At 36.2% G+C, this 27,150-nt stretch overlaps 2 protein-coding genes and 2 long non-coding RNA genes across 13 annotated transcripts in view; 2 read left to right on the forward strand and 2 right to left on the reverse strand.

Annotated features, from left to right (window-relative positions):
- Positions 1 to 10,335, reverse strand: part of LOC125236231 (glucose dehydrogenase [FAD, quinone]-like) — a 29,073-nt gene extending 18,738 nt beyond the window's left edge. Inside the window, exon 1 of one of the 2 annotated variants that reach the window (XM_048142921.1) lies at positions 10,221 to 10,335. The gene's annotated coding sequence lies outside the window, so the exon portion shown is untranslated. Of the gene's footprint in view, positions 1 to 4,938; positions 4,983 to 10,220 lie in introns of those variants that run through there. The other variant, XM_048142922.1, reaches the window with a different exon arrangement.
- A 3,151-nt stretch (positions 10,336 to 13,486) lies between these two features.
- Positions 13,487 to 14,317, forward strand: LOC125236237. The gene is made up of 3 exons (XR_007178189.1): positions 13,487 to 14,000; positions 14,086 to 14,153; positions 14,237 to 14,317. It is a non-coding gene; the product is annotated as an uncharacterized LOC125236237 (long non-coding RNA).
- Positions 14,318 to 14,523: 206 nt separating this feature from the next.
- On the reverse strand, positions 14,524 to 15,100 carry LOC125236236. Its single transcript, XR_007178188.1, has 3 exons — positions 14,841 to 15,100; positions 14,688 to 14,755; positions 14,524 to 14,604 (listed from the first exon to the last, which is right to left on the reverse strand). It is a non-coding gene; the product is annotated as an uncharacterized LOC125236236 (long non-coding RNA).
- Positions 15,101 to 17,922: 2,822 nt separating this feature from the next.
- Positions 17,923 to 26,848, forward strand: LOC125236230 (serine/arginine repetitive matrix protein 2-like). 9 transcript variants are annotated; one of them, XM_048142913.1, is made up of 12 exons: positions 17,923 to 18,146; positions 19,049 to 19,952; positions 20,024 to 20,096; positions 20,179 to 20,262; positions 20,371 to 21,307; positions 21,632 to 21,711; positions 21,988 to 22,043; positions 22,225 to 22,343; positions 22,700 to 22,752; positions 22,936 to 23,681; positions 24,297 to 24,556; positions 26,683 to 26,848. In XM_048142913.1, exons 2-12 carry the CDS (start codon positions 19,391 to 19,393, stop codon positions 26,809 to 26,811), a joined length of 3,099 nt encoding a protein of 1,032 aa, XP_047998870.1. In that variant the 5' UTR covers positions 17,923 to 18,146; positions 19,049 to 19,390; the 3' UTR covers positions 26,812 to 26,848. The 9 variants fall into 9 exon arrangements, with proteins under 9 accessions (XP_047998870.1, XP_047998869.1, XP_047998871.1 ...); XM_048142912.1 differs by having other exon boundaries at positions 19,067 to 19,952; XM_048142914.1 differs by lacking the exons at positions 22,700 to 22,752; positions 22,936 to 23,681; positions 26,683 to 26,848 and having other exon boundaries at positions 19,067 to 19,952; positions 24,297 to 24,495.
- Positions 26,849 to 27,150: the final 302 nt, after the last annotated feature.

The raw sequence follows: 27,150 nt of genomic DNA on the forward strand, positions 1-27,150 counted from the left end.
TATCACGCAGAAACATCTGCGAGCGATATTACATATTGCGCAGTTGGTAAGCGCGACGGCCCCGGCAAGGCCAAAGGTCGCAGGTTCGAGTCCTGCCGGAGGTGTGAATTTTCCATTTTTCCTTTAATTTAAAAATACATATAAAATCGTTTCTTTATGGAAACGTTGGTCTCATCGGAAGATCAGCGCTGGAAGTCACCAGCAACATGCTGAGGTGATACCATTTCGTGGCACTTCATTCCTTTCTGTCGTGTTATTAATATGTGTAATTTGTCTTGCCTGTGTTCACGAATAAATGTTTATTCTATTCAAACATTGTATTTGAGACCCGTAAACCACGGGTAGTATTTAAATATTTCACATCCTATTTTCGAGCGAGTTGCAAGCGAGGGAACGCGTACCAAATCATTTTATAATAAGTACACAGCAAAAAGAAGTGTATAAGCTTCTAATGGGTCGGTAACGCGCATGTGACACCCCTTGAGTTGCAGTCGTCCATAGGTTACGTTGACCGTTTTCCATCAGGTGGATCGTATGCTTGTTTGCCACCGACGTGGTATTCAAAAAAAAATACCATGACAATCGTATAGAGCAGAATTATTTTCTGCTAGCAGAAAAGTGGGTTAGGGTTAGGTTATTATTTTGTAGAATATAAGTCCTACCAAATTTGCTATGTCATATCCTCAGGTACTTTGTATGAACAAAACAACGATAGCAAAAGGAAATGAAATACGGTCCCAGAGGCACCGTTAGGTACGACGACGAGCGAAGCGAGGAGGAGTGTTAGGTATCTTGTATCCCCAACACACATGACTCGCTATCCAAACAGAAATAGTAAGAAAATGGACAACTTTTTACCGCCTAAATATTATGCAATCAAAAATCTACGGAAGTACTCTTAATCTAGAAGATTATTTTGCTCTTTAACATTATGCCAGCATAAGATTCGATATTATAAAATCTGCGGAACGATTTATGCCAAAGCATATTATGATTAAGGTTTTCCTGCCAAAAAAAAATAATCTTTCAGAGTGATGTTAAGACTGCCTAAGGCCAGCCTTAGATTCGATAGAGTAAACGTCATGAAAAGTTAAATTAATTGTATGGACGAAGTTGCCTGCACTCCCAAACACCTAATTTCTTACCCATAAGTATAATATTTTGTCGACCGTTATATTTTATAAGAATCCTTTTTTTTATTAAATTGACAGCTCAGGTGATGAGTGCCGATGTATAAATTTTAAATGTAGTTTTTATATTAATTTGCTATATAAATATTTTAAAAGAACTGTATATTCATTTATATATAATATACAACAAATATTAAATATGTTCATAAAGACATTAACGACAGGAATAAACAATAAATATCTGTACTCACTGCTCATCAGCATCACACAAATACAATGTGTTTCCGGTATCACTCAAAACCTCAGACACCCCAACTGATTTTTATTTTTTTAAACTCATCTAGAGTATTCATCTTTTAATCTGATGGTTACTTTTTTTAAATTGAATTTTAAATTTTCTGTACAGCTCTACTTGAATTTTAGATCTACACTCAATAAAATAATTGCTAACTACCATCATAAACCATAAAACTATTTATTTGTGTACGTTACTGCAACGACATAAGGTTTACCAATAGACAGCTAAGATGTCACTGTAAAACACTTTAAAGCTTTGTGACAGTAAACTTCAAATTGGACAGGTAATCGCAGTAAGCAAATTTAAACCCAATATTCAGAATGACAAGGTTGTAATTAAGTACGAGTTCAATTTGTTATGACTTATGATAAACATTAAGATTAAACTGACAAACAACGTCAAACTCGTAGCGGAAAAAATAATCGTCCAAGTAATCAGCCAGTATTAATACCCCCAAATACTGAAAAAGGTAAAAAACCTCTAGCAATGCGACATAGACAATGTTGTATTACGAATACAATAGAATAGGCACATAAAAAATAACTAATAATATTAATTTAAATAAAAATATTACCCCCATCAAGATATAGCTCAATCGATTCTACTCTCGATTTTGGACAAACGGTTTTCAGGTTTTTAGTGTTAAGCAAAGACCTATATAACTCCATCTAGACGGATAAAGTCTAAGAAAAAAACGTACCTCAGTACCATATAGATAAAGCAGTGGTGACCTAGATGGCGTTACACCTTTGGGGTAGGCTCAGCTAGATGGCGCTAATATTAAAACTTGTCATTTTAAAACATATCAAGCTCAGAATATGGGCCAAATTGTCAAAACTGAGTTTCAAAAGTTTTAAGCCTGTGTGGAGAGATGGCAGTCTATGCACTGTGATTACACATTTTGCTTTGACAGTAACGCTCTTTAATACTCGATCCTCTTTGGTGTTAAGTGAAACACGGTGTATACAGGGTGGAATAAAAAGGTCCGGCCAAACTTTGCATAGTGACTTTTGAGGTCATAATGAACAACCTTTATTATGGGACCAATGCTGAAATCGCAAAAAATTTTTGGCTGTTCCATAGAAATGAGCGGCATCATGACAGTCGAAATGTATGAAACAGGCTATTTTTTGAGATTTCAGCATTTTTGCACTTAATAAATACCATTTTGGACATAATTGTACTGATTAAAACTAAGAAAAACTTAATACAAACTCGAAAGCTATTTATTTGCTTCATTCCGCATCGAGCGCGCGCGAAAATATGAAACGTCATGGTGACAGTTCATGTCATTTCTTCTCTTTTTTTTATAGCGTCTCCTCTAAATATCACGTATATAGCAGCGCTGTCGCGGGATAACTACAATGTTATTATATCCAGGACAAAATACAAATATAATAATAATCTTGTTTATTATGACCTTAAAATTTACTGCAAAGAACGGTCCTTATTTCACCGTGTATGTTCTTGTGGGATTCGAACCCATATACACCGTGTTTCCGGTATCACTCAAAACCTCAGACACCCCAACTGATTTTTATTTTTTCAAACGTGTCTAGAGTGTTCATCTTTTAATCTGATGATTATTATTTTTTTAAATTGAATTTTTCATTTTCTGTACAGCTCTACTCGACTTTTAACTCTACACTCAATAAAATAATTGCTAGCTACCATCATAAACCTTCAAACTATTTATTTGTGTACGTTACTGCAACGACATAAGGTTTAACAATAGACAGCTATGTCACAGTAAAGCACTTAAGCTTTGTCACAGTAAACTTCAAATTGGACAGGTAATCGCAGTAAGCAAATTTAAACCTAACATTCAAAATGACAAGGTTGTAATTTGGTTGGAGTTCAATTTGTTATGACTTATGATAAACATTAAAAGTAAACTGACACACAACGTCAAATTCGTAGCGGAAAAAATAATCGTCCACGTAACCAGCCATTATTAATACCCCTAAATACTGAAAAAGGTATACAACCTCTAGCAATGTGATTTGCACAATGTTGTATTACGAATTAGTAGAATGGGCACGTAAAAAATAACTAATAATACAAATTAAAACAAAAAATATTACCCCCATCAAGATATAGCTCAATCGATTCTACTCTCGATTCTGAACAAACGGTTTTCAGGTTTTTAGTGTTAAGTGAAACACGGTGTATGTTTCACATGCACGCCAGAACGGTTGTCAAAGATATAAAAATAACCAGGATTTTAAAAAAGAATGTAGAAATACAAGTCAAAAACAAGTATCGTTTATTTTTATCCAGTCGCAGCAAAAAAATGGATATATATTATCGGCCTAAAACAGTTTAATTTACACAAACCAATTGAATGGAAAGAGAAATTACTTACTTACAATTATTTTGGCGCTGTGTTCGCTTGATAACGAAGTTCGAGTAAGCAAAATTCAGGTTTTAAGGATATCGACCCCAGGTCACTTCTCCAAAATGACTTTCGATTTATAGTGTATTAAAAGGTTGCATTTTCAATTCAAAGTTAGGAGCTCACTGGGCAAAATAACTTTATAGGGTTTGATCATTTGGGCACAGAATATATAATAGCACAAGTACAGAAGGCTCACTACTTTGATATTCACAAAATGCCGCCATTCTAAATTCTTACCTACGGACCGCACGCGAGCAGCCGACATTGAATTCTATAATTGACCCGCGCGAAGATCGTCACCACTGAATGGGCCGCGAACTCGCGGTCCCCGGCATGTACTTGTAGCGCGGCGATAGAATCACGGAGTAGAATTCAATATCGGCTGTTCGCGTGCGGTCCGTTCGTTAATGTAGGTAACAGTTTAGAATGGCGGCAATTTGTGAATATCACAGGAGTGAGCCTTCTGTACTTGTTCTATTATTATATTCTGTGGTAATAGCTAAGGATAAGATGGAAATTGGAATCTTTATTATATTAAGCATGACATTCTAATCTTGTTGTCTGAAAAGCGACTTATGCAAGGTTAGCACATGATTGGCGTGACAGCATGTCACCGCGACACATGGACACACGTCTTTTTCTAATTGTATTAGGCAATGATAAGTTCGGGTAGACTATGTCGCGACGAGGTAATCTCGCGCCAGTTCACTGCTAGCGCTAACGGACAATGAAGCATTAGTGTAAGGCGTGCGTGTTTATATTGGGCGTGCTGCGGGCCGGTGCGTGCGACGTGCATGTCAATTGTCAAACAATTGAAGCTCATACAGGTGTCCTGAGTCGACGTTGCATAGAGGGGGGACGCACGCTCGCCCGCCCCGCCAAACGCTCCTCCTCTCCGAGCATTCAGGCCTTACACTAACGGCTCAGCCACGACATTGGTCTAAGCGCGACAGCGGTGAGCGGCGGCCATACATTGGAGCGAGATACGGCGATGGGACTTTTCATTCGCACGTATGGCTGTCGCTCACCGCTGTCGCGCTTAGACCAATGTCGTGGCTGGGCCGTAAGGAAAAAACAGCGTGTGTCTAACTGATTCAGCAAAAAAATAATACCTAGAATATACTGTTTCTTTCCGAACTGTCAAAACTCGATGTAATCCATAAAGTAAAATACAATCTTTACAATATCCATATCTAGATATTCATTCTTTAACGTTTATCACACATTGGATATTTCATAAATCACCATGTCAGCTTACATGCACTTTTCTTGCACTTTTTCACGAATAATTTAGGTCACTACTTTTTTGATTTCGGATTTTTTCAAACGAGCACTTCACTTGTGAATAAAATGTACTTTTTAGAACTTTTTACAATGATTTGAATCATAAAACAATAAGTTTAGATGAGTTTAATGTTATCGATATCTTAGGCGAAATCGAGGGGCACATATCTCTAATTTTATTATCGTTTGCGTAATTATACAGATTTGCTCTACTTGTTTAAGTAAATGAAATAACTTAATTAACGTATTATTTAACGCGTTGAAGACGTTCAAAGCGGACGGAAGGTTTAACAAAATTAAGTATTATCAACATGCAGTCTAATGAATAGATTACATTTTGTAACAGGTAAATGTGCATGTGTTTTACAGAATGTTTGTTGTACAAATTGTGATAAAAGGTAATTTAGGAAAAATATTACAGGAATAGGGTAACACTATAACATGGTGAAAATACGGGCGATACCTTAACGGTGGTGAGAGTAGGTGGAACATTTATGACTTAACTTCAAATGTAAATCCATTCTGCTTTAGGTTGAAAAAATATAATATGATCTGAAAAATAATTTTATAGCAGAATGGATTTACCCAGTTCTGAAGTTAATCGACACATTTATGATATAAGAAATGTACAACTAGGGAACAAATTAAATTATTTTATTGAATATTTTTTGATTTGTTCTTTTTTCAAGCAGTCACACTACTATATACAATTATAAATTGAAATAGATATCGTACACGAAAGAAAAAACGGCAAGGCCCACTGGTGGCCGAGCTGGGAATCGAACCCGGATCTTCAGCTTACGCGGCTAGCGTCTTTACCACTAGACCACACGTAGGGCGCGTATAGGCAATATTTCAGATTGGCAGGTGGAGTTCCATCGAACTTTAGTTGGTACAATCAGCTGTAGTGAAAAGGAGACCCCCACAAATTTGTATGGCAGGGGTCTCCTTTTCTCTGCAGCACCTGTAATGTTATTCAGTTATTATTAATGTTACTACTTATAACACGCATATAACGTCTTGACTATAAAACCTGCCGGCGTAGCCAAATGGCATTCGTCGACGCCAGACGCCGATAGAAATGCAGCCTGGCTCTGTCGCGCCAACACGCAAGGAACGAGATAGCTACGAAAGAGATTATTATCGTGAGCGTTTGTGCATTTGACGTACCCTGGCCCCGTAGCCGAATGGCATTTCTCCGACGCCAAACGAAAGCGATACGCCGCTGGCTCTGTCGCGTCAATACGCAAGCGCGATAGAGATAGATATCTACTAGCGCTTCGTTTCGTGAGCGTTTCGTGAGCGATTGTGCCATTCGGCTAGCCACCCTGTTTTTATTAATTTCCGTTAACTTGAAGGGAAGGTTCTTTATGTCAATTACAAATAATTTATCTAAGAAATAACTGTCGTAACTCTTACTGTTATAATTTTTTTCTAAAAATAAATATAATTATTTAATAGTTGTAGAATGACCTTTATCACTTCCTTGTATTATTTAATTTATTTATTATTTTTATTACCTACATGTGCCGTGGACACTAACTTTAATAATGTTATTCTTAAGGGTGTCCTACACTTATTATTATTTAATTTATTATCCAATTTATTTATAATAAAATAAAAACTTAAGTGGTAAGTTAGGTACACAAATATTTTCATTAAACTGTGGACATGAGCGTTTCTGTTTTTTTTCGCCACTTTTATGTGATATTTATAAAATTATGGTATTTCTACTCAGAATCACTAGCTTTTCAATACTAGTAGTTAAAAAAATTGTCCCAATTGATTTTTTCTTATTTTGTTACCATTTTCCGTACATGTTACATGGGCAACAAAAAAGGAAAGTAACAAAAATGTATGGAAATTCTGGGACACTTTTTGTCTCCCAGTGAGATTGAAAGTACTGGTGATTCTGAGTACAATTGACCTAAAATTCCCTAAAAAAATCAAAATAAAAAAAATGGCAAAAAATAAGAAATACTCGAATAATGCGGTTGGTTATTGATTGTTACTGATTTGTTTTACAAGGGGGCGAAGTTGTGGTTGAACGAAATTTGAGAATCTGAATAACAATGAAATAATCTGTGTCAGACCGTTAGATTTTTTGGCTAATTGTTACCGATCTTGAGTATCACACCTTTTTTTGATGAAAAAGGCCGTTTATTAGAAATTTTTTATAGCGTCTTATAAAATAAAAGTAGCAAAAAAATCAAAACGGTCCGACGCAGATAAAAATAATAGTAATCTGTGTTGAAATAAAAGCGTGTTAAAAATCATTGCTCTATCTTCAAAAACCAGGGAGGAAATAGTCGAGAGCGTTTGTATGGAGAATTGACCTGTATCGTATCGTCTTAAAGGCATGAGGTTGAACAAACTTTGCCACCGAGTGAAACACAAAATTTTTCACAACAACAACACAAATAATATACTAACTTTAAAAATTCTAAATAAATCAAATCCATCTATTTATTAAATACTTATGATTCAAAATCTTCATTTAAACGTTACTTCTGCCAGCCAGCTCAAGACATCTAGTTAAAATTTGTATGAACTTACTTTGCACTCATCATCCTCCTTGCGTTATTCCTGCATTTGCCACGGCTCATGGGAGCCTGGGGTCCGCTTTGACAACTAATCCCAAGATTTGGCGTAGGCACCAGTTTTTACGAAAGCGACTGCCATCTAAACTTCCAACCCGAAGGGTAAACTAGACCTTATTGGAATTAGTCCGGTTTCCTCACGATGTTTTCCTTCACCGAAAAGCGACTGGCAAATCAATGGTTTATCACCAGATACCCGATAAGTTGAGCAAACTGGTTTTTGAAATTCGAACTATGTGTAAATTCCACAATGTTTTTATTTCAAGGACAAATTATCTCGATTTATCGGGTTTCACCAGTAAACCCTCGAAATATCAAATGACATTTCGCACTATAAATTCCGAAAAACTCATTGGCGCGAGCCGGGGTCCGATCCCGAAATGAAATTACTTTGCACTCTTGTGGATAAAATGCAATTTTGCTATCCGTTTTCTAATAATCAAGAGAGCTTACCAGTTAGTGTGGTGAACACTTGCCACACTCACTGAAATTAGTGGCTTGGTGAGAGCACTTCTACTCTTACTGGTACAATTTCTACTGCTCAGTATTCTATCTTTACTGTACTGTGCGTGACATTTGCCATTAACCAATAAATTGTAGAGAAATAAACCTTAACTTACTCATATTCTATATATAACCACGATACAAAATTTAAATTAAAAAAAACCCCGACCGACCGATCGATTCGATTTTCATCAAGGGCATTTTCAAAAATTGGGACCCCAAATTAATGAAAGTTGTTAGGTAACAAAAATTAACCCGATGTCAGTTTTGTGACGACAATTAAGCAGGTAATTTCAATAAAAATATTATAAAAATATTATAACAGGTAATTTCAATAAAAATATTATTGCATTTTGTGATAATTACAAACTATAAGCAATAATCTACATTTAGAACATGAAAAAAGTGGGTTTTTAGACAAATTTTGTTCTTAATTTTATTGTCGTCACAAAACTAACATCGGGTTAATGTTTGTTAACAACTGTCACTAATTTTGGGTCCCAATTTCTGAAAATGCCCTCAAACATGACTAAGAACACGCTCGACTAATTCAGCTTTTAAACAAAAAAAAACTAATTCTAAATCGGTTGATCCGTTTGAAAGCTACGATGCCACTGACAGACACATACACAGATAGTCAGACGCGTCAAACTCATAACATCCCGTCGTTTTTGCATCGGGGGTTAAAATAGCAATTATAACAAGGAAATTTATTTCTCAAACTCAAGGTAATAATAAATTGTGTGTTTTTTTCATTTAGGCGACTCGACTTTTTGACCGACAGCAAAGAGGATCGAGTATTATAGAGTTACTGTTAAAGTAAAATGTGTAACCACAGTGCATAAACTGCCATCTCTAGACACAGGCTAACAACTTTTGACACTCAGTTTTGATAATTTAGCCCATATTCTTAGCTTGATATGTGTTAAAATGTCAAATATTAATATTAGCGCCATCTAGCCGAGCGTCCCCCAAAGGTGTAACGCCATCTAGGCCACCGTACCTTTTTCTTTATGGTTTTGAGGTACGTTTTTTTTGTTAGACTTTATCTGTCTGTACGGAGAGTTACATATGTCTTTGCCGACAGTGAGTGATCTTTGGAGTTACTCAAAATGTCTATCAAGAAATTGAACTTCTAATGAAAAACGTTTCAGTTTATTGGGTTTAACAGTTCGCGCCTTGGATGTTTTAACAAATACCATAAAGTTAATAGTATAAAATCCATTATTAAGCGTGAAATTCACAACGAAATGTAAAACTGCGGACATATTTGAGTCGGTCACAAAGTTATTACTATATTTTATTTTTATTTTATATTTATTGGTTTACCAACAACTGTTTACACTGTGATCAACATAAATATAACAACATAATTATCATCGCTAGGCGTAAACGTAAACACCACATGCATGAAAGAAATTAATAAAAATAGATAGTAGATAATAGAGTAATAGGTACGAGGTGAAAAGTGAAAACGTCAGCAAAGATATATAAATAAATCTTCAGACAATAACTAGATATTATTAAATTAAATAGATATCACTAACTTATGTTATTATTTTTAGCTATGTAGGATCGGACCGATTTTTTAAACTGATGTGCACTGATGTGACTCAACGCAGGGGCGGCTCACTCCGCCGGCGGCCGCGAGTTAAATTAGTTAAGTTAAATTAGTTAAATAATTAGTTAGTTAGTTAAATAAGTTAACTATAAAAATTATGGTGGCCTCCAAATGGCTCAACAATTAAAGTCCTACAGGCGAGTTGCTGCCGTAGACTGTCCGTTTAGGAAATATGTTTCTGGCCCTTGAGTGGTCATATTTTTTGTGATGTTGCAATTAAATATCACGTTAAATATAACGAGGCATTTGTATTAGGCTATAAAAAATAATGCAAGAAAGTAAGGACTATCCAGACGCTTTGTTTAAATTCAGGCACGCTAAGTAGATGCCTTTGTTTGATTGATTGTGTGTATAGAGGTAAATGAGATCTGTGGTTAAAACTCACCAAGAGGCGCTGCTTGATTTTTGACAAGACATTCCAGTGTATTCAGGTATTCAGAGGATTCTATTATTAGGTATATAAATGTATATTCTGGTAGATTTATTCACAAAGAGCTTTCCCTTCGTTGAGTAGTACCGCCCATTCCAGCACGTTGTAGATCCGGGTGTGAGGATTATCATTTTTCACTGAAATAAACAAAATAGGTCAAACAGATATTGTAAAATTGTTACTTCTGTGGACAATATTGTAAAAGTAACCGACGCTGGTACAGAAGTATGCCGTTTTTTATTAGAGTCACAAAAATACAAAAAAAATACACACGTAGTTTTTTTGCCGCACTAGTTTGTAAATTAGTACATTACATTTCTTGTCAGGTCGATACGCACTCGATACTTCACGCGGCCATTTATTACTTACTAGCTTTTGCCTGCGGCTTCGCTCGCGTTAAATTGGAAAATTCCAGAATGCTCCATACAAACTTCCACTCCCCTCCCCGTTTTAGGGAAGTGGAGGGTTAGAAAGATGCAAAAAGTAGCTTATGTCACTCTTCGTCCCTTCAACTATCTCCACTTAAAAGATGGACGAACAAACAGACACACACACTTTCCCATTTATAACATTAGTATGGATGTACTGAAAAACCTGCGTGCGTAGAGGGAATTCGTACCTTGTGTCGTTCTATAGGTAATGCTCCTTTCGGTCGTGTTTACATGTATAACTACTCGTTTCGAATTTCATCTTTTTCGCACTTGTAACGTAATGTACAGTCAACCAATCTGAAGGTTCGCATACAGTTCAGTTCGCTTCTGTGCAAATTTGCCGAGCTATTATTGGACATTTTTCATTTAGCAAATTAATATTTTCGTCTAGGCCACGTTTAGTCGAATAACATTTCGCATTTTGTACATCGTTAAAATATCTTCGAATAAAGTGCACTTTTGTTGACTGTAGAAAAATAAATAAATATAATATTTTAGGAATTTCATCCACGGTATCACATTTTGAATTCTCTAATTTTGTAAGGTACAGCGGGACAATTGCGACTGGGGGCAATTTTAAACTGACCCAGTGTCATGTTTTAAACTATTAACTTGACCTCCATAATATATCCACTGAAAACTTCCATAATTATGGTGATTATAATAATGGACAGGCACTATTTAATAGGGCAAATAATGTGAAACATGTAAATAAATCGAGTAGATGAAAATTGTCCCCCAGTCGTAATTGCCCTGCTGTACCTAACACATATTATTTAAAATCAAGTACGGATCGGACAGAACGGTCCTCAAACATGTAGACAGGAATTAGTTTTTCACCTCACCCATTCGAAAAGGGTACTTTTCTTCCCTGCTATGAGGGATGAAAGTGAGCCTTTTCTGTTCAAGGGCATATTTCGTAGGTAGATATATTAAATATTTGTTTCTACAAAAAAAATATATAGTAGATTGTGCTACAGTTAAAACGGAGCAAAATTACATATTTACAGCGAGGGCGTAAATTAAATCCTGAGCGTTGTGAGAGAGTCAAGTGTTAAGTTAATACTATCAACGCTTAAGGTGGAAATAATTAGGCTACAATGTTACACATACTGCTTATCACGCTTTTCAAATGTGTAAAAATTTGATGAGTTGAAAACAACAATACATAATTTACTAAAATTAATCATTAGAATCAGAACATGTTGATTAATATAAGTAAAATAGTTGAAATAAATGTGAGTTACTCTTAATAAACGTTCTAACAACTACGAGTAGATTTTAGAATCCGCAGAACAGTTTGTACGCAAGTTTCAGCCAACTCACCTAAAAAAAAATCAAATGATCACTCGACCTATAGTGTTTCGTCCAATTTTTTGTCGGCCAATTTTTACAATTACTAAATGATTATTCGACGAAAAGTAAATCGGCGTATCAATTTTCTGCTTATTGACTCCGTTTACCAACGAATATTATGCGAAATGAGATTCTTCCAATCGTTATTCGGCCAAAAAAAGTGTCGGCGAATCGTTGTCGGCGTACCGAAAATCGGCGTATTTTTTTTCGGAATATCAATCGGTCACCCAATCTGAATCCTAGGCCACTGTAGAACCCTTTCACAGTAAAAGTGAAACTGACTTCTATAGCAAATAAAGCACGGTGTCAATACCACAGGGTTCTAGAGTGGCCTAGGTTCTAATTGGTTGACTAGGTACTATTCCCGCCTGTATGAATGTAGATTTGCAATAGCGCGTCAGAACAAACCAAATACGTACCTTGTGATCTAACATACTGCTTAGTAGGAACATCGGCAATCTTCCACTTCGGTCTTCCAAGAGTAAAATGTGTTGTTGAAGGTATGCCCTTGTGAAATTCCTAGAAGTAAAATATTAATTTTAGCTTTTGATTTCTAGCAGTAACTATCACGGCGTCACCGTGACGAAAAGAAAGACAGATATTGCGATTATAAGGGCCCCCAGTTGACGGCTGAACCCGGCGAAATCTTTGGAAGAAAATCATAGCACAGGTAGAAAAGGAGGATCTAAAAGAGCTAAATTAAGAACAACGCTCTTTGAAACTTTGCTAAAGTTGCAGGTTAAGAAAAATAAGATAATACACAAAATGAACTGTCGTGTCGTGTGGTGTATAACATGAAGAACAGATAACATGAAGAAATGAGCGTTCCTACTTCCTACCATCATGAAGGCACAGAAATTTCAACTTCTTTGGAATTGCAGGTGTCCAAGGCTGTAATCTTTTACCATCAAGCGACCCGTCTGTTCATTTGACCACTCTTCTTCTTCTTCAACCTAGCGTTTTCCCGGCCTGGCGCCAGGGTCCGCTTTCCCGCTCTTCTCCACTTTGCCCGGTCTTCGGCATCCTAACAGCCCAGCCACGACATTGGTCTAAGCGCGACAGCGGTGAGCGGCAGCCATACGTGCAAATGAAAAGTCCCATCGCTGTGTCTCGCTCCAATGTATGGCCGCCGCTCACCGCTGTCGCGCTTTGACCAATGTCGTGGCTGAGCCGTAAAGGAGTGAGATTGTTCTCTTGAATGTCCGCTGTTTTGACGTCCAGCCAACGCTTCTTAGGTCTTCTGAGGCTGCCTGATCTAGAACCTTGGACTAAGGTTCATTTTCCTGCTCTACTTCCAGAAGCTACTTGAGTATTTAATTTAGAAGAATCAAGTCATACCTGGTCCCATATATTCCTCCTTATAATCTTAGGTTCCTGTGTAACGTAGCAGATTTTTTGATAGTCGTAATTAAATATTTTGGATAGATTTAATTTTTGAATGAAACACTTCCTTCTCGTTCATTGCATTATCTGTTGCATTTCAAATGCAAATATTTATGTTTATCTGTTGTAGGGTTGCCATACAACAAGTATTATTCGAAATTGTAGGTATTCTGGCTGTCATTCCAGAAAAACTTTGTATTATTTTGATATAGTTTAGGTATTGATTTTTGGAAAATATAATATTTTAGAAACATGATAACAAATGTTATCGTAGGTTTTATAAGGCTGTTCTGGAATGACATTTGTTGGGTTTTGTTTACTTCAAGGTCTGATACAGAAACTGGAGTAATTTTCATTTAATTAATTAGAGATTTTTATTGTTTATTCGTTTGCCACCCGGCTTTTGTTTTGGGTCCTTTAAATTCGAGATCATTCAGTGCGGCGTTCTTTTTGTAACGAGATCCTCTTGCATAGTGATCGGACGGCCGTATAAGGGCCTGGAGCCCGGCATGCCACGTGCTGCCGTGGCGTTCCATATTTTGTGTGGTGCGTTCTGTCAGTCTGAGTAAGTAGATTTTATTGTGAGCTTTTGATATTTCCATGGCGTGAAACGTGGAGATGTTCTTAACCATAAATTGGTTTATTTCCAGCTGGCAGAAACATGCTAAGGGTGGGAGTGCTCCGTGGAGATCCTCGGTCTGCAGTCTGCAGGTCTTCGGTGAGCTCGCTTACATTTTTTGTTTAGTTTATCACAGTGTGTGAGGGCACTCGACTAATGTGACCAATTTATTTGTTTCATAGGAGTCGGGCAGAATTACAGAAGTAGAATTTAACAAGAACTTTTACAATTTTGATGTGCAAGGAAACTTTCTTTGGCGTTACGTTGGGCGCCAGTGTAACGTGGGTGTATTTACTTTGAACTAGCCGGAGCTTTCCATTCTATTTTATTTACCCCCCATCAAATACAACGGTGTAACGGTGTAACGGTGTAGTGTAACGGTGGTGTATTTGATGGGGGGTAAATAAAATAGAATGGAAAGCTCCGGCTAGTTCAAAGTAAATACACCCACGTTACACTGGCGCCCAACGTAACGCCAAAGAAAGTTTCCTTGCACATCAAAATTGTAAAAGTTCTTGTTAAATTCTACTTCTGTAATTCTGCCCGACTCCTATGAAACAAATAAATTGGTCACATTAGTCGAGTGCCCTCACACACTGTGATAAACTAAACAAAAAATGTAAGCGAGCTCACCGAAGACCTGCAGACTGCAGACCGAGGATCTCCACGGAGCACTCCCACCCTTAGCATGTTTCTGCCAGCTGGAAATAAACCAATTTATGGTTAAGAACATCTCCACGTTTCACGCCATGGAAATATCAAAAGCTCACAATAAAATCTACTTACTCAGACTGACAGAACGCACCACACAAAATATGGAACGCCACGGCAGCACGTGGCATGCCGGGCTCCAGGCCCTTATACGGCCGTCCGATCACTATGCAAGAGGATCTCGTTACAAAAAGAACGCCGCACTGAATGATCTCGAATTTAAAGGACCCAAAACAAAAGCCGGGTGGCAAACGAATAAACAATAAAAATCTCTAATTAATTAAATGAAAATTACTCCAGTTTCTGTATCAGACCTTGAAGTAAACAAAACCCAACAAATGTAATTCCAGAACAGCCTTATAAAACCTACGATAACATTTGTTATCATGTTTCTAAAATATTATATTTTCCAAAAATCAATACCTAAACTATATCAAAATAATACAAAGTTTTTCTGGAATGACAGCCAGAATACCTACAATTTCGAATAATACTTGTTGTATGGCAACCCTACAACAGATAAACATAAATATTTGCATTTGAAATGCAACAGATAATGCAATGAACGAGAAGGAAGTGTTTCATTCAAAAATTAAATCTATCCAAAATATTTAATTACGACTATCAAAAAATCTGCTACGTTACACCTGGCGGTCAGATCTTGCCGCCTTAGGGTTATAATCTGGAGGATGGTACAGCATATCATAAGGGCATAATGGGACCTGTTTTGGCACCCAATTTGTGTTGAAATACGTTTTCTTTGATACTGGGATAACCATGCCAGTGACCTCTGAACCCTCTACTTTGAATGACGCGACAGGAGGGGACATCACTGGATTTTTTTGGAATTAGAATTTAGGTAAATCGTTTTTGATAATTAGGCATAAAAGGTAACTGCTTTTGAAGCGTGACTTTTATTTTTATTATCAAGTTGACGATAATTTAGTAGGCATACAGGAAACAGATTTGATAGGCTTTGAAAACAGTACGCATTACTGATTATTAAACATCATTTTTCAACACAAGATCAAAATAAGTAGGGACTTTATATTTGAAATCATAAGCCTATTACGCCTATTATCAATTTATCAATGATCATTCATAATTTCTGAGATAGTTGTCACTTTAGTTGTGAAATAATATGACACTGATATGACATATGGTTGCATAATTTTTTTTAGGCGTCATTGTCTATGACTTTAAATGGAAAATACAATTTATTTATTTTATTTAAATTAATTTATTTTGTTTGATAAATTAATCTTGGAATATTAATCGAATTAATTAATATGTATGTTTTCGTTTCAGGTTCAGAGATGCAATTATGACTGCAAGATTCAAGTAATCTAAAACATCTTCCATGTTTTACGGTAATTAGATTTACTAGATTTCGACAATCAAAGTGGTACGAGTACCTATCGAAATCAAGTCGAAATTGCCCCTAATAGGTATAGTTAATCCACGATAAGTTTGCAACGATTTTCACAGTGGCAGTGCAGAGTTATTTTAAACGTCAAACTTTGATGAAATTATGACTTTTACTTAACCCTTGCAGTGGCGGGGTTATTAAAATATTTGCAGACTTAACTTGGCCGAACTCTTCCTAATCTTAGTACATACCAAGGATGATTTATGTAGCGCCATCTAGTTATATGCCTAAAAATTCCATACATTTCAGGGCTACTTTTTTTGTATGGGCTTTGCCTGTCCCGGTATTATATGGTCCTTGGTACATACATACATAAAGAATATTAGATTAACCCGCTCTTATTTAATAATGTTCATCACACTCCCAAAGTAAATGTCCAGCGGTAGGCGGAGCGGGAGTTATAGAAAAATCGTTCTCCCTAGGGAGTAACAAAATTTCTAGTACCATTATTTGACCTTTTTTATCATTTTACACATTTTTTTTGTTGAAAGTATGATGAAAAACACTGTGTGTAACTCGGGTCGTAATACTATTGCAAACTCGAGTCTTTAAATAACTTCGACAGCCGTCGCGATTTAAGTTATTCTCGTTCGCAATATTGAACTTCCATCTCACGTCGCACAATGTGACTATAATAGTATATTGTGCAACAAGGGAGGTAAGGGGGATTTTGTCAACGAGTGTAATAACTCGCGACAGCCGCAGGCTGGAGAGAGTATAGACACGAGTTCTCCTGAGTTACACACAATATTTTTCTTCACATTTGAGAGGAAAACACAGAGAAAAAAAATCATAAGGCAAAACCTTTAATGAATGGCGGTGTTGTACTGCCCGTTGCTATGGCAACGCGGTTAAGAGCAAATCGAGATGGCCGTCACGATTTTCTGCCAGATTGCAAATTATAACGATTTATCTACGTGAAATTTACAAAATAAATGTAAAACACACTGAAATAATTGTAAAACATAAATAAAATGCATTTTTCATACCTACCGTATAATATTTTTTTATAGCTTAATAGTCAAATTTAGTTGTGCAAAAAAATCCTTGGATGATTGAAACATCCTTTGCCTGATTGTATTAAATAGTGTTTAATTTAATGTACCCAAAGAGCATTGAATCACTACGTTTGAGACCTTTAAACAGCGAATGTGCTGAAAACCAAATAAATATTGTCCACGTCACTTATAATTTTCATTTTCTGTTCGCAAATAATAATAAATGAAAAGTAAAATCTATAATAATCTAAGAAGCGTTTTCTAAGAACTGCTTTAATAAATAAATAAATATTATAGGACATTCTTACACAGATTGATTGAGTCCCACGGTAAGCTCAAGAAGACTTGTGTTGTGGGTACCTACTCAGACAACGATAATATATAATATACAACGATAGTATACATAGAAAACATGTAGAAAAATATATACTTATATACATAAACATCCATGTTTCAGGAACAAATATCTGTGCTCATCACACAAATGCCCTTACCTGATTCGAACCCAGGACCCACTACCGGCTAGGCCAGATCGGTGGTCCGACCGGTCGTCTTTCTGAGCCTACTGTACCTTAATGAATTGGTCTATGTTGGTCTATGGATCGAGGCCGTAACACATGTCACAAATGTCACAGGTGTCATTAAAGTTGTCAAAATTTAAATATATTTTTTACTAAACACTTTTTATATTTTTTTTATTATGTTACTTTACTCGAAAATATATAAAATTATGTAAAATGGATAATTTCGACCAAGCTACTGGAGTTTTAGGTCCGTGATTTACATAGGATATAATTGTTTTTTGTTGATGTTTATTTTATATTTTGTAATTTTGTAGATTCGTGGGATTTGCTTTATCCAATTTCGGATTCATACATAGATCGAAGGAAACGAAGTGTTAATCTAATATCATCCTCTGGGACGCTTTTTTTAAAGGAAACATCTTATACACCGGTAAGCAAATACTTACCCTTTTATTCATAAACGGTCACTAAACTACACTACAAACTAATTAAGCCGATGAAGTTCCTTTGTCCCTTTCTATCATACCAATACGTCGGAAAGGGACAAACGAACTTTATCGGCTTGATAACTTTAATGTACGTTTTTGAATAAGGGGGTTAATATCTAAATGCAGATATAATTATGTAGGGCAGGAACAAATCATTTTATTTTCAGATTTTATTATGTAGTCATACTTAGAAGCGAAAGAAAAACTGATCGCATGGATCAAGGACGTTAGTTGCGTAATCTGAATATCCCTGGTTCGATTCCCGGCTTGGACACGGGTGGACTTGATCAAGTTTTCTTTAGTATTTCATTTATAATCTAACCCCCTTATTCATAAACGTCCACTAAAGTTATAAAGCTGATAAAGTTCGTTTGTCCCTTTCCGACGTATTGGCACAGTATAATAAAGAGTACTATCGTACAGTATGGCCACTCCCGCTCCCCGCTGAAAGTGCCGCCCAGCCCCCTCTCGGTTACCTTACAGTTACCGCATGTCAAAAACGCGAACGGTCGACCTGTCATATTTCACTCATACAAGCATAGCACGCGTTCACCTACACGAGCTTAGACTGTGTGCTAGGAACGCGTCTCTTTCATATATTTGATCGCCAGTGTCCGAGGTGTGGTATTGGTGTGATAGGAAGGGAGAAATGAACTTTATCGGCTTGATAACTTTAATGAACGTTTATGAATAAATGGGTAAATGTTTCATCAGCTTTGATTAGAAAGTCGACATGCTTTCGTTTGCCTTTGTAAACATAATTATGTCTGATGTCATCGTAATGATTAGATTACCTAACTTTTTATACTTTTTAATCGCACCGTACTTCAAATATTCTCAATAGTCTACACTCTTTTGTCAGGTGTTTAATAACATCTCAGCAAGCTATTATCCAGTGTATGGTGGCTTATACAAAAGTTACCCCTCAGACAGGCCCCTCGTTAAAGTTACTGTGTGTCCAAAATCTTCAAAAACTATCGCAAACGTTCGCGAAAGACAAAAGCGACATAAAAAGAAAACCACAGATTCTGATCATCCCATTCCTGGTAAAAATCTTTATATCGTCATACCCGGAAAGAAAAAGGATAAAGTATCTGTTGTTGATACTACAAATGCTGGGATTTTTAAAGAAATACACGATAATAAGTTATTATCGGAATGCATATTAAAGAGCTACGTTGAAGATATGAATAAAACCAGGAAAAAGCGATCAGAAAAGACAAAGGAGACAGAAAACCCATTACAGACCATCCAAGAATGTAGCCCTGGCTGCGCTTATATGAACATGAACAAGACGAAAAATGTATCACCGAATAGATCGGGAACAACATCCCCCGTTAGATCAACTTACATAGCTGGCACGAAGGCAGAATCAACAATAATAAATAAAACAGCAACCTTGTCTCAAAAACAAATATCAAAATCTCCCGATAGAAATAGTTTAAAGAATGATGAAGCGAAAACAAAATCGCCCACTCGTTCAAATCAAAAGACAAGGGTTAGTATTTATCAGTCAGATAAGACTCAAAATAAAGAAACTGCTAAATCCCCCGATAGATTGAGTGTAAACATCAAGCGGTCGATCGAATCGGTCATTGCTGGGGAAAAGCGAAGATCACCAGACAGGTATGATACGAGCGGGGTGGATACCAGTCGTCCTGGTAGAATCAGGATTACAGGACGTCTAGGACTCACGGAAGATGACAAATGCATCCTAAAGTGTGATGCTACGCTTAATGACAAGCCGAGTAAGTATAAAGCTATCGAACTTAATTACCAATTTAAGTTATGCACAAATTACAATAGTTTTTTGTTTTAGTTCCTACGCAATTTCAAGGGGCAAATTGTGCCATGCTACCGCTATGTTATGAAGCTTGTAATGAAGAATTTAGGTAAGAAATGTTGAAAAAAATTCTTATATTAATTGAATATACCTATGTATTTATACTTATTGATCACAGTTTATTATTTCAGGTCTCTCAGAAATCAACGTGATGTTAAAATACAAGCAAAAGAAAGTCCCATGAGAGCCCGTTCTTATGCACTTTCGGCAACAGGGTAATTAAAAAAAAAGTGATATTTTGATATTTATTGATTCTTTTCATTATTTAAACAATATGTTAAAAAAAGAGACATCATTCTTAAATAAAACATTTTTATTTTTAGGAAAGAATCCCAAGCGACGCAAGTAGATTTCCAATTGATATACTCAACAGCTACGAGCCGAAGAGAAGACTCCAGCCGTGGTAAAGTAATGCAGAAATGTGCTTGTGTTAACACTATTGATAATACTAGGAGCATCTATGACAATAAAGAAGAATCAGGCACAACCCTCAAGAAAAACCATAGCCCTCTTATCGTGATATCAGTTTATTCTAAAAATGAAGAACCAAGCGAGAAAAGTGGTGATACAAAACCCGCACAAATTAAAACAAAAGACCATAAAAAAGAAATTAAAAAATCTGGACGCAGTCGATCTCCTTCGCCAGCGAAAAACAGCAAAAATATAATTGAAAAGAAATCTGACAGTCGCATGAATGCATCAACCACTAAAAAAACTGTCCGTGAAACGGCAAGAAAAGTAACCAGGTCAAAACTTAATCAAACTCAAAGTCGAAGTACTGTCCGAACAAGTACTAAAACTAAGAGCGAGAGCAGAACAACCAAGAGCAGGTCCCCTAAAGGTCAAAAAACGCCACCACGAGGTAGTCGATCTAATAGTCCACCTAAACAGGAGGAATTGAATGCAACTGAACAAATGAAAAGAGCTTTAATAGAGGATTTTACCAAAACTTACAGTGAACATATTAATAAAAGAAATGCACATTTAGAAATACCACTGCAAACGAAACACAATGTTTCTAATATTACTATTGATATAGAAGGCGATAGTGAATATTATAATGTCAAGCTGGAGCAAGATTCAGGGAAGCTGAATACACAGCTGACAGTCCGCAAGCCCCGGTCCCAAGGACCTCGGGCAGGTGATAACACTATGTCCACTTTGGGAGAGCCGGATACAACTTCGTTAGAAAACTTTTTATACATGCCAGAAAACGAGCATAGAAAGCGATCTTTTTCTCAAACTTTAATGTTTGATGGGGTAAGTAAATAAGGGTAGGAAAAATAAATAATTTAAGCAGGCAAATATATTATTCTAAAACCGAACAAGGGAAATCGTGAGAATCTAAAATTAATTATTATCGCAACCGCTAAAATGATTATCTATGATTTTGTGTGTTAGAAAATCGTAAGTTCTAACGATATCGTTTTGTTACGAGTATACAGATAAAATATTGTCGTGGTTTTCCTAGTTTATTTTAAATTAGATTACTTAGTATCAACATTTGCGATATCATTCTTTGTAGGCGCTTTATTTTTACTTGTTTAATTGTAGACTTCTAAATGCAAGTTTTTCTTTCAACAGATTGATCAGCTGACGTTAGGCGGTGAAGAGGATGAAGGAAATGCATTGAATGTAAAGGACAGTATCGAAGTCTCTCACAGGTTAGCACTTGGAAGAATATTACTAGAAAATCTGGCATATCCACCTTTCCTTCTGTGTCTAGAAAGTTACCGATGACTGTTTAGGCTAGGTAAAATTACAATGGCATATAAATTAATGTCCTGAGATTTCTCGAGCTTTCAGTTTCAACATATTCTTGTCCCATCTTCCATCATAATATTCAATAATGTAAGATATTTGTTCGCGTAGGTCTTTGCTGACTGTACTTGTTATTTTAGTCTATTTTATTTAGTTTATTTCCCCGAACGTCGTTTCAGGCGTGAAACCAAAGTCAGCAACGATGATTACAACGAAGTTGATACCAAAAATTTAGGTAATAAATGTTTTTAATTTTTTATCTTGCTCAATCAATTCAAATATCACTATATGCCCGTTTTTAGAGTAAATACATGTTCGATTAGTATTTTCTTTACAAGTACTACCACTGAATTTTCCAGAAGCATTATTTTTCTTTCACAAAGCTAAATAGTTCCCCATTTGTTTTTATGTCTTAGCCCAAATAAAACACTTCCAAGGAGACGACTGCCCAATACCCAACCCCATAACAAGAGACAGGGAAATTCAACAACTTCTCGGAATAGATAAGGGAGTCGGAAAACATAAGCCATCGCACGTAAGTTAAATATCGTCACTACTTTTAAAAAAACTTGTATCTTCGTCCGTCAATGAAAAGAAAATTGTAGTAAGTATGTATGGAATGCATATAGACTTACTGCGTTTTAACTTTGAGGAACAGCTTGAGATACGAGATTTTTTAAAAGTAGTGACGATATATCCTTCGCTTGCTCTAATCCCATTCTTGCTTTTCATCCCATTCCTGCTTTTGACCTTTCTTGTTTATTATTTTGTTTCGTTTGTACAATTTTGTTTGCGATACGTTGTTTGTATCGCGATATCGAAAATATCAGTTGTTGTTTTGTTTTGTTATAAATGCTACAGCAAAATATGTATTTTTTTGTTTTTTTTTAGCTATCAACTCTGACGACGAAAAACAGTCAAGACGGAATAAAAGAAATGAATAGGTGTTTGATTTATGTAATATACTTTAGGAAAAAGAATCTTATTGTGTTGTTAGCATATTTTTATTGATGGTCCTCCACTTGAGTTCTCCACACTCTAAGATCTCTTTTTCCTAGAACCGATACATATTTAAAATTATTCTCTATCGCCGAATTAGTAATTTAAATGTACCTACTTTTTGTCAGTAACAGAAGAAATATGAAGAATAAAACTGTCGTCAAATATAAGAACAAAGACACTTTATATGATGTTATTAATAATGACATATTAACGAAACCCCTGCACCATGTAGCATGGAATAAGAATATTCAAATTATTTATCATTTGAATTTGCGCAGATCAAATTCAATAATTCTAACACGTCGATTGAAGAGAAGAACGCATAACAGTCTCATTGCAAAACAAAATAAGTATCTTGCAAAATATTACTACAATGATATAATAGCAAACGCGACTACAAAAAAACAAACTCAGCATTATGACAAAGGTTCCCAGACTGAAAATGTCCATAAGAAACCAATATGTGCCATGCCTCGGGATGTAAATACAGTTAATAAAATAAACCGTGCAGATGGCTCTATTTGCATAAAAAATTCTGCAGATAGTTCAAGTTCAGCCAATTTTGAAAATTCTACTAATCTTCATTGCCGCCAGCAAGTTATAAACGTCAACAATTACCATATCATGCATAATACTCTGAGGACAATTTACATAGCCAAGCAAAATGATAAACCGAGTGACGAAAGAGTTAAAGTAAATCCTGTTATGAAAACTGAGTCAGTGAAAGATATTCAATATAGAAGGATGTCGATAAGAACACATCGAGTTAGATTTTCGTCTTCTGACTCGGAGAATTATCTTTCAAAGGATAAGGAAATGAGGGAAAACAACATTAACATTAGGTCATGCTCTATTCAAACCATTTTTAAATGTAAGTAAGTTGTGACGATTTCAATAATATGCTAGTATTTATTACTAGCTTTTGCCCGCGGCTTCGATCGCGTTAAATTCGAAAATTGCGAAATGCTCCATACAAACTTCCACCCCCATTTTAGGGAAGTGGGGGGTTAGAAAGAGACAAAAAGTAGTATATGCCACTCTCCATCCCTTCAACTATCTTCACTTAAAAAAATCACGTCAATTGGTCGCTCCGTTTTGCCGTGAAAGACGGACAAACAAACAAACACACACAATTTCCCATTTATAATATTAGTATGGATGTAGTAACTTTTGTAGCATCTGCCATTCCGGATATTTTTTCTTTTCATATTACGATTGTTATGTACAGTCTACCAATTGGAACCAGGCCACTGTAGAACTATGTCATAGCAAGTCATAGTGACGTTATAAATCAGATTGTAAGAAATCTCTTACTGCTTGTCATTTTGACATGGTTGTAGAGTGGCCTAGGGTTCCAATTGGTTGACTATACGATTTTTTTCTTGTCTATCGTATAGAGGGTTAACAATAGATTTGAGCAGTTATTTTTCAGCAGCCTATTGAAGTTTAATTTCTTTTCTATTTACCAATTCTTTTCTTCCTCTAGGTCATCGAAAAGCAGCAACGCCAAATCTCGGCCCCTCAATTTGCTCACTGAGCAACAGTATCAAAAATATCGATTCGAGATTCAAAATGTTCGAGGATATGCAAGACAAGCCTCTAAAGAAACCGTTTCTGAAAAGACTCATTTCCTGCTTAGTCTTTAAGACGTCACAGACTAAACATCCTAGAGTTCTGCTTGATAGTAAGATTAGCAGGAGTCCGGATAGTTCTTTTGACTCATATTATGTTAGCACTTCGCTTGGTGTGAGTATTATATAGGCTTTTTTGCTGTAGAAATGGAAATCAACCAGTTGTAAAGAAAATTAAAAACTTATCAACTAGGGTATTCGTACCTCAAAAGGAAAAAAACGGAATCCTTATTTTTGTTCTCTTTTGTTGCCAGTCCTTCTGTTCGTCTATTTTTTTAATTAAAATCGGTGAGATTAATCTTATCTGACCATGGAAACTAATTTGAGTTGCCTATAAATTTAATGTTCTATTTCAAGATTTACCTAGTCCAAAACAGTGTACAGCCACGAATAATATAAAAGCTACATGATAATGTATTAGATCTATGATATGAAGATTATGAAGTCCCCAACAAGTGTGCTAGCGTGGGTGTCATAGTTCAAAAGGGAAAAAATAATTATAAGATTTTAGGGTAAGGGCTTAGCTTCAGCTGGCATCCGTTGGCTCGTTGGGTGGACGACATTCGAAAAATTGCGGGGCACTTCTGGATGAGATTATCCCAGGACCGGGATAAGTGGCGTAAACGAAGGGAGGCCTAGGCTCAGCAGTGGGCGATGAATACAAAATTTAAATTAACGCGCCTATCATTGTCGAGTTGGAAATGTGTCTCGTACCTATCATCACTACCTATTCATATCACTGCAAAAACGTTATAAATAATAGTACCTACTACTAGTATGTAGTATTATCGGACATATCGACACTTTTTACAAATTTTCACAGCAGATTGTGGTCCTTTTCTAGTTCATCAAGTAAACGCTGATGAATTAGAATTTGATGACTTCGGTACCGTCCACACACTGAGAGAAATTTGCATTGTGAATTTAACAAGTTCGACTTGTTGCGGGAATATGCGTTTGAAACAAAAGTATTTTAGTAAACGGAATAAATCACAATATTGATGGTAGGTACAAGTCGAATTTGTACGAACAACAAAGTCAAACTTGTTAAAAGATATTTGATTGAATCTACCAAACATGTTTAACTAAAACAATATGTGTCATGTTACTTTTATAAAATCGACTTGTTGATTCAAATATATAGTTGATTCAAATGACGAGTACTCTTGGGTCGTCTCGTACGTTTTTCGTCACGTTCCTAAATTTGTCCGATTCTGCTTTCGTCAGCCATTCTTTATTCGTCACGATCGTCGATGGTCTTTCTCGACTACGGTCAATGTCGTAGTTCATCTTTATCTTAATTCGCCTCGTTCTTTACTTGTCATAATCTTCTTTCGGCATGTTCGCTGTTAAATCTATGTTTTTTCGTAGTTTTAGGTCGGTACCAACTTAGAATATGACCAAATACGAGATGAAAAACGATTGAGTCGAAATAAGAAAAAGGCCAATAACTCATTATGGTCAAAGACGATAATGACTGCAGACTAAATTGACGAATCAAGAATGGCTGACGAAAGCAGAATCAGACCAATTTAGGAACGTGACGAAAAACGAACATGTCGACCTAAGAGTATACCCGAGTAACTTGTACACTTAACAAAATCTAACTTGTTGTTTGAAGCAAAGAGCACGTCGGCGCTATTTTAACCGAAACTTGTTGAACGAACAGTAAACTTGTTTTTTCTCTCAGTGCAGAATTGACTAGACACCGGCGCTCGGGAGACGCTACTGTAAGGTGGCTATTAGGGCGTTAGCACATTATCCGGACCGGTATTGAATGTAAAATGAAAAATAAACTTTTTAACAAAAAATAAAACCGCCTTCAAAAAAAAGCGCGTTACAAAACACGGAGAAACTAAAAAGCCAAAAATAATAAACCTTTCAATTCAGATTTCTTATCGTATTGCAATAAGCTAAACATCCAAATTATAAACAAATCAATTATTTTTGTAGTCGGTACCAGACCTGTTCGTCGCCTTGCTATTGCCTGTTTGCCCCACCCAACCATACACAGGCTGGTACCGACTCCAAAAATAATTGATTTGTTTATAATTAAAAGGCGTCGGTAGAATGGGAGAAAGGATGGCGCCGTTAATAAGCAAGATATGAAAGATGTCGGACATAGAAGCGATAATATAATTATATCTTTGACATCCTTGCTAGATCCAATATCGGATTGGATAATGTGAAAACGCTTTTACACTCCACCTTACACGCTAATAAGTCTTATACCTATTGCAGGCAATAGAGATGAGTTCGTCATTGTACGGAACCAGTGCTTCGTTCTACAGCGACCACACTGTACCTGGTATCAAGATCAAACGGGGATTCCTCAGCTCTGTTCGTGGCTTGCTCACTCGCAAGTGTTGAAATTCTTCTGAATATTTGCGGAGAATGAATAAATGACTTTTTTTCAAACTAACAGTTACTCATTTTGTTCGGGTCGTATCATTAAGGGCCAGTTGCATCAACCATAGTTAACTCTTAATAGACACATCAGTGTCAGGCAGAAGAAGTTTATGGAACTGCCCATATTAAAAAAATGCGAACGATAAACTCGGTGACAGATGGTTTAGTGCAACCGACCCTAAGTTATACATTATGGTGAACTGACAAGTAACCCTTCCACTACCACAAGACCTTGTACTAATAGTGAACTCTGTATATTGTTAAAACATAACAGTCCCCATTGTAGAATTTCGCATACAT

The sequence above is a fragment of the Leguminivora glycinivorella genome, chromosome 19 (assembly GCF_023078275.1).
Source record: "Leguminivora glycinivorella isolate SPB_JAAS2020 chromosome 19, LegGlyc_1.1, whole genome shotgun sequence".
In the NCBI taxonomy this organism is placed as follows: domain Eukaryota; kingdom Metazoa; phylum Arthropoda; class Insecta; order Lepidoptera; family Tortricidae; genus Leguminivora; species Leguminivora glycinivorella.

Bases quoted from the DNA above. Each gene is read 5' to 3' on its own strand.
- LOC125236230 (XM_048142913.1), top strand. From the start codon at position 19,391: ATGAATAAAACCAGGAAAAAGCGATCAGAAAAGACAAAGGAGACAGAA. The intron at 20,097-20,178 runs GTAAGAAATGTT...TTATTATTTCAG, and splicing joins GCTTGTAATGAAGAATTTAG to GTCTCTCAGAAATCAACGTG. The intron at 23,682-24,296 runs GTAAGTAAGTTG...TTCTTCCTCTAG, and splicing joins TATTCAAACCATTTTTAAAT to GTCATCGAAAAGCAGCAACG.